A 7,500-nucleotide genomic window follows, 5' to 3' on the forward strand; every position below is an offset into this window, starting at 1 on the left:
GAGAGCGAGAGAGAGCGAGAGAGAAATGAGAGAGCGAGAGAGAAAGAGAAATGAGAGAGAGAGAGAAATGAGAGAGAAAGAGAGGGAAATGAGAGAGAGATGAGAGAGCGAGAGAGAAATGAGAGCACAAGAGAGAAATGAGAGAGCGAGAGAGAAATGAGAGAGCGAGAGAGAAATGAGAGAGAGAAATGAGAGAGAGAAATGAGAGAGAGAAATAAGAGATAGAGAGATCTTATGCACTTTATTAGAAGACTCTCAATTTATTTAACTATCCACTCCACCCAGTCTATCTAATCACTTTACCTTACTCTTACCTTGTCTGTCTGTCTGTCTGTCTGTCTGTCTGTCTGTCTGTCTGTCTGTCTGTCTGTCTGTCTGTCTGTCTGTCTGTCTGTGTATCTCTCTGTCTCTGTGAATGGTGTTCTAATACTTTTTACCCAACTGAAGTTGTACATCATGTTGTGTGTGTTTTTATTTTGTACCTTTGCCACCAGTAATGTAATCATCTCCTTCACCGTCTCCTCGATGAGGTTGTCGATTTGAGAATGATACTGTCGCTGTGAAGACAAATCACAATTATCATTCAGCGTTACGTATTGTATACATTGTAGTATAATATTAAGCGGAATCCCAAAATTACTCCAATATACACGTAACGCTCACTATACGCTCACCTCTAAAAGTATTGGCACCCTGTCTATCCACTCACCTTACATCTATCTGTCTACATATTCATTCAGTTAAATCAAAGAAATGACTGCAATCTACATGTGATCTTTACAAATACATGGCACAGTGTTGGGGATATTCTAATAACGTCACATGCATACACACATGATGTATCAAAACACTCCACACGATTAGGAGAACCGGATTATGTGTATTCTGGCAACACCACATGCTCGAATGCTTTTCTTTTATTTTACGACCGTAAAGAGGTAACACGTATTGTTTGTTTAGGGAAACCCCTTTAGCCTCGTTCTTCTAGACAGGAAGTGAGGAAAAGTCTGTTTTGTCCTAAGCGCAACGTTATGTGCAACTGCCATAGCATCAAAATATGATGCTAGGTTTCACAAACATCATAAAAGAAGTGTTTGGAAGATTTTTTTTTTTTTTAGCCTGACTAATTATCTTGCAGCTTGTGGTTATAAAAATACGTATTTTGGTTATACACACTACTTCATGCTAGTAGGAGTATAATAGTAGAAGTTTGCTCTCAGTCCTTAATAAACCCATTCAGATCATTTGTGTTTCACGAGTGTGATGTGTAGAGTCGAGTCAGTGAGTCAATGAAACTCGTGTGTGTGTGTCTCGTAGCATGCAGCCGATCTGGAGAAGAAACAGAACGAATCCGAGAACAGGAAACTGCTGGGGACGGTGATTCAGTACGGCAACGTCATCCAGGTCGACCGAACGACGAGACCCTTAATGACCGCTGATGTATAATGTGTGTATAATGTATGATGTGTGTATAACAGAGTGCTCTGTTTATTCTGCAGTTGTTGCATCTGAAAAGCAATAAGTACTTGACGGTAAATAAGCGTCTGCCCGCCCTTTTGGAGAAAAATGCGATGCGTGTCACCTTGGATTCGGCTGGAAACGAAGGCTCCTGGTTCTACATCCAGCCTTTCTACAAACTCAGATCAATAGGAGACAGTGTAAGTGAACTCCACTATGATCAGTGTAAACACACTCTATCGCACCATTGTGAGAGAGACTCGCAGGGAGACGGGCTACGCTTTTACAACCCGGTCTTAGTTCTTCAAACAGCTCCTTCTATTCCACAAGAGACTGCATTACTGCCCTGTAGGGTTCGGTCCGAGTGCTTGGGCGGTCCGAGTGCTTGGGCGGTCCGAGTGCTTGTGCTGTAGTGTTTCAGACTGAACAAATGTTTAAAATGTCTTAAGTCCAAAATGATCCTGTTTTATTTACTTCACCTGCTAAGAGTTCAAATGTCCTCAGGAGACGTTTGTAAAATTAGAATGAAGACGTTTAATAGAAACAATGCAAACCTCATCTGCACATTTATGGTGCAACACTGGTGACGTGTTACACTGAAAGGGTTAATAAATACGTGTGAGAGAGAGAGAGAGAGAGAGAGAGAGAGAGAGAGAGAGAGAAATGAGAGAGAGAGAGAGAGAGAAATGGGAGAGAGAGAGAAATGAGAGAGAGAGAGAGAGAGAGAGAGATTGAGAGAGAGATACAGAGAGAGAGAGTGAGAGAGAAATGAGAGAGAGAGAGAAATGAGAGAGAGAGAGAGAGAGAGAGAGACAGAGAAATGGGAGAGAGAGAGAGATACAGAGAGAGAGAGAGATTGAGAGAGAGTGAGAGAGAAATGGGAGAGAGAGAGAGAAATGAGAGAGAGAGAGAGAGAGAGAAATGGGAGAGAGAGAGAGAGAGAGAGAGAGAGATCTTGCAGGTTTGAGCCACAGTATTTCCTATATTGTACTATAATGTCTGTAACACCAGCAGAGAGCTGTAGGTGCTTGTCTGTGACCACACACTGGTGTAGTGTCCTTTAGTCGTGTCCTTTAGTCGTGTCCTTTAGTCGTGTCCTTTAGACGTGTCCTTTAGTCGTGTCCTTTAGACGTGTCCTTTAGACGTGCCCTTTAGTCGTGTCCTTTAGTCGTGTCCTTTAGACGTGTCCTTTAGTCGTGTCCTTTAGTCGTGTCCTTTAGTCGTGTCCTTTAGTCGTGTCCTTTAGACGTGTCCTTTAGTCGTGTCATTTAGACGTGTCCTTTAGTCGTGTCATTTAGACGTGTCCTTTAGTCGTGTCCTTTAGTCGTGTCCTTAAGTCGTGTCCTTTAGTCTTGTCCTGCACTGATTTTACTCCCCTGACACCTCTAATACCCCCTGATCCAGCAGAGGGCCGGTTAAGAGTGATATACAGCGTTATAGCAGGTACACTGAGTTAACTAGTTTATAAGTTACACTTTGTCAGCTGTCTTTGGCCAGGTGAACTGTACCTGGTCAAGTTTTCACAGGTTCTCAGCGATTTCAGATTTTTACTGCCGATCGCAAATGTGACGTGTGTTAAAGACTAGAACAGACCTGGACAGATTTAGACCTCCTGTCATCAGGGCTATCAGCTGATCATTCATACTGCTGAAAGTAGATACAGCAGGAAGTGTAACGTAGATAACGGTGTCTGCTGTACAGATAACAGATGGTCCTAATGTGTAGGCTGTATGAGTCACTCAAACAAACACGTCCTCTAATACGAATATGGATTGTGGTCAGCGTTAGCTCGTTTACTTAGCCTAAGGTTATGTGTGGTCTGTTGCATCAGCTGAAGTAGCCTGCGTTTGACGAGCACAACCTCTTTATATCGGTGTTTTGCAGTCTTGGTCCTGTCGTGATTACTCTGCAGTATCTACGGTGATAGTTTTGAGTAAACACACCCAACACAAGTCTCGAGCAAATGACAACACTCTCTTGAAAATGAAAGAAAGTGACGTGACATACGGCTAAGTAGGTGACACATACTCAGAATTCGTTCTCTGCGTTTAACCCATCCAAAGTGCACACACACACACACACAGCAGTGAACACACACACACACAGTGAACACACACCCGGAGCAGGGGGCAGACATTTATGCTGCGGCGCCCGGGGGGGTTCGGTGCCTTGCTCAAGGGCACCTCAGTCGTGGTATCGCCGGCCTGAGACTCGAACCCACGACCTTAGGGTTAGGAGTCAGACTCTCTAACCATTAGGCCACGACTTCCCCTTTCCCCCCTCCCCCCTTCTTCAGGTCTTTATGTGAACCAGAGAAAGCACATACAGACTACAGGAGGATTTCAAGAGCTAAACTGCTTAACACATATACATCAGATTTCAAAGGACGCACCAATGAATTGTAAATTCTACCCTTACATAGTTCTGCTTTGCCGGTCTAGTCCTTTTTTTTTTTTTGTCAAAGTGAACAACGATTCTCAAGCGGTTGTGTGTAAATTTCCCTGCAGGTGGTAATCGGAGACAAAGTGGTGTTGAACCCTGTGAACGCCGGACAGCCTCTTCACGCCAGCAGCCATCAGCTGGTGGACAATCCAGGGTGCAACGAGGTCTGACTCTTCTCTTAACCTCGCATGAACTGGGAAAGATAATGAAGCCTTTTTGAACTGATTAGATTTAATTTTTCAATTGATTCAATTTCTATTTATTTATTTATTTATTTATTTATTTATTTATTTTTATCTAGGACATGCGACAGAAATAGACAGAGCCTTTATAAGACCTGCCATAAGACCTGTCTTTTCCTCCCGGTTGCTAATGTATAATCACTGACCCTAAAATCCCTGAAGTATTTTTTAATGCCTCATGTTCGTCTCTCTGAGGTCCGGTTGTTTCGAGAGACGTCGCTTCTCTTTCTAGATGGATTTCTAGATCTTCTGATTTATTAACTCCTTATTTTTTGCTCCTGTCTTGTGCCGTTCAGGTGAATTCAGTAAACTGCAACACTAGCTGGAAAATAGTCTTGTTTATGAAATGGAGTGACAACAAGGAGGTCATTCTGAAAGGGGTACGTACTGCCGAGCACGGCGTAGTAATAAAACCTGAACCGAAACCCGATCCAAATGGTAATAAATGCTTTAAGCTGTAAAGAGAAACTTATTTACCAAATAATAAGTAGGAGCCTGAACAACGTCGTCTCCTTCCGCCGGACTCGCTTCTTCTCTTATCAGGGATTGTTTTGTCGCCCAGGGTGACGTGGTGCGGCTGTTTCACGCCGAACAGGAGAAGTTCCTGACGTGCGACGACTACAAAAAGAAGCACTACGTCTTTCTCAGAACCACCGGGCGCCAGTCTGCCACGTCTGCCACCAGCAGCAAGGCATTGTGGGAAGTCGAGGTGAGACGTCGTCGTCAGATACCGTCGTCGTCAGATACCGTCGTTTCGAACCGATTGACTGGAGATGGGATTGATTTGACATTTTAACGCGTTAAACCTAGATTCGATGCAGCTTTCTGATTTTCCCTTTTCATGTCCTCACACTCTCAGGTGGTTCAGCACGACCCATGCAGAGGTGGCGCTGGTTACTGGAACAGCCTGTTTAGATTTAAACACTTGGCCACAGGACACTACCTGGCTGCAGAGGCGAGTACTGAGGTGTGTTCTGCAGCTCAAGGAACAATGCATTTTGCTTGTAAACTTATTCGTACCATATTTGAAGCACGTTAGTACAGAGAATCGCTCGTCGATGCATTTATACTGAAGGATATGGCAAAAGGAGACCATTGTGAAGCCACATGTTTAGTGGATAATCTCTTTGTGTGTGTGTGTGTGTCTTCAGGTAAAACCAGTCTACGAGGAAGAGCCTCAAGAGTCTCGTTCCTCAGTAAGTAGCCGCCTGTGGTATCTTCTTAATCCCGTCCCTTTACAGTTTGTGTATGTAATTCGTCTCGAGTCTTTATCTAAACGATTGTGCTTGATCTCGTTTTCTACTTTAGGCTGCTGATTTTATCCCCTTTAACTTCCAGGTACTTTCTGTTACTCCGTTAGAATCCATTTGTGCCTGAATTCCCCCCCTTTTTTTTTTTCTTTCCTTCTCATTACGCTTGTACACATGGCTCTGGATCTGTGTGTGTACATGGTTCCGTGGTACGTTCGTGCGCCGGCACACGTTCTCCTCTGCGTTCACCGCATGCGCCGTTCTTTATTTTTGAAGCTTTTAAATGTAACATCGTGGAAAATCATGTCCTGTTTTGAGTCTCGTGTTTGTCCGAATCACCGATCTTTACTTTAAAAGGGCACGAGATAAAAAGCACCGCTTTATATTTGAGAACGTTCGTGAACGAGCGCTCGCGAGAACAAACGCAAAGTCTTGTTTGTTCGTACGTTTTGTTAGAATCGTCCAGTAATCGAACAAAAGCTGAAGGTGCGAGAGATTGTTTACTTTCTGTGACGGTAATGAGTTTGTTATAAAGTGTCTGCTGGAGTAAATTGTTAAACAGGCACTGGTTGGATTTAAGGGGGCACGTTGGCTTAGTGGTTATCACGTTCGCCTCACACCTCCAGGGTTGTGGGTTCGATTCCCGCCTACGCCTTGTGTGTGTGTGGAGTTTGCATGTTCTCCCCATGCCTCGGGGGTTTCCTCCGGGTACTCCGGTTTCCTCCCCCGGTCCAAAGACATGCATGGTAGGTTGATTGGCATCTCTGGAAAATTGTCCGTAGTGCGTGAGTGAATGAGAGTGTGTGTGTGTGTGCCCTGCGATGGGTTGGCACTCCGTCCAGGGTGTATCCTGCCTTGATGCCCGATGACGCCTGAGATAGGCACAGGCTCCCCGTGACCCGAGGTAGTTCGGATAAGCGGTAGAAGATGAATGAGTGAGTGATGGTTGGATTTAAGTTACAATAAAGTTGAGGTTGCAGTACTTTAGCTAGCCTGGAGATGGCAGTATGACCACACACCACTCCTCTCTTCCTGCAGCGACGATGACTAGGGTGCCGACAAATGGCTTTTTTTGCTTGGCAAGGCCACCAAACTATTAGATATTAGTTCTGTATCAGCACCCACAGTCTTTCTTTTCCCCCCAGACGTACATCATATTCGATACGTGTCTGACTTTCACTTTATTTCATCACGCCATAGACCAGACGTAGCATGTTCAGGAAGCTGGCACGTTCTCTTCTACGTAAAGATAAACCTCACGAACTTGACCTTAACGTATGAAATCTGTGAGAGAAATCTGTGCTGCTTGCTGCCCTCTTGGTTTCCATGGTAATGAAGTGTCTTCTGTCTCAGCTGGACTTGGAGCACGAGGCTTTAAGAGCTCGTCTGCGAACGCCCAACGAGAAGGTCACGTACACCCTGATTTCTGTCCCTGACGGCAATGACATCTCTTCTATCTTTGAGCTGGACCCTACCACACTTAGAGGAGGGGACTCCCTCGTACCCAGGTAGAAATCTCACAGTACCGTTTTATTATGTGTGTATACTGTATATCTGTATAATAGGATTTATCATGCGAAAGGACTATTTTTGTATTCGATCATTTTATTTGCTGAACGTTTACTAAACGTTTCCCGACACTCACCCTTTCATTCATTCGTAATGCTTTTACAGCTTAGTGATATTTCTAATAAACATTACGTTTGGTCTAGTTAGTGTTATACAAATATACTGTGGTCTGTTTTGGGTTCTATGGAATTCTCAGGAGATGTTGTGGGGTCTGGGGTCAGTCAGGGTTACGGTGTGAGCGACGGAACCCGAGTAAGTTCTCTGTAACACGAGGATAAAGTCGACACAGCAGGTTCTGTTGCATCGATTTGCTCTCTGGACCGAGAGGAAACGCTCCTGACTACACGACCTTAACCTTTTACATCGCAAACATTCGTGATCGACAGAGACGGCCTTCGTTTGATCCGATTCGCTTCTGTTTAAGCCACTTGTCAGCAAGTTTCCAGTTGACACAACCTTGGACCTCAATCTCTGTGTTAGCTAAAACAGCACGGACAGAGGTGGAGAGAGAGAGAGAGACACAGAAGGAGAGAGAGAGC

General features: G+C 44.5%; 1 protein-coding gene across 4 annotated transcripts in view; it reads left to right on the plus strand.

Moving 5' to 3' along the window:
• Positions 1-7,500, plus strand: part of itpr1b (inositol 1,4,5-trisphosphate receptor, type 1b) — a 121,669-nt gene that overhangs the window by 21,784 nt on the left and 92,385 nt on the right. For 2 of the 4 annotated variants that reach the window (XM_060857517.1, XM_060857520.1), the window contains exons 5-13: positions 1,318-1,404; positions 1,500-1,658; positions 3,966-4,064; positions 4,439-4,522; positions 4,705-4,851; positions 5,002-5,109; positions 5,294-5,338; positions 5,451-5,480; positions 6,746-6,900. In XM_060857517.1, coding sequence (XP_060713500.1) covers positions 1,318-1,404; positions 1,500-1,658; positions 3,966-4,064; positions 4,439-4,522; positions 4,705-4,851; positions 5,002-5,109; positions 5,294-5,338; positions 5,451-5,480; positions 6,746-6,900 — 914 coding nt within the window. The remainder of the gene's footprint in view (positions 1-1,317; positions 1,405-1,499; positions 1,659-3,965; positions 4,065-4,438; positions 4,523-4,704; positions 4,852-5,001; positions 5,110-5,293; positions 5,339-5,450; positions 5,481-6,745; positions 6,901-7,500) is intronic. The other 2 variants (XM_060857518.1, XM_060857521.1) reach the window with 1 other exon arrangement.

The sequence above is a fragment of the Tachysurus vachellii genome, chromosome 22 (assembly GCF_030014155.1).
Source record: "Tachysurus vachellii isolate PV-2020 chromosome 22, HZAU_Pvac_v1, whole genome shotgun sequence".
NCBI lineage: Eukaryota > Metazoa > Chordata > Actinopteri > Siluriformes > Bagridae > Tachysurus > Tachysurus vachellii.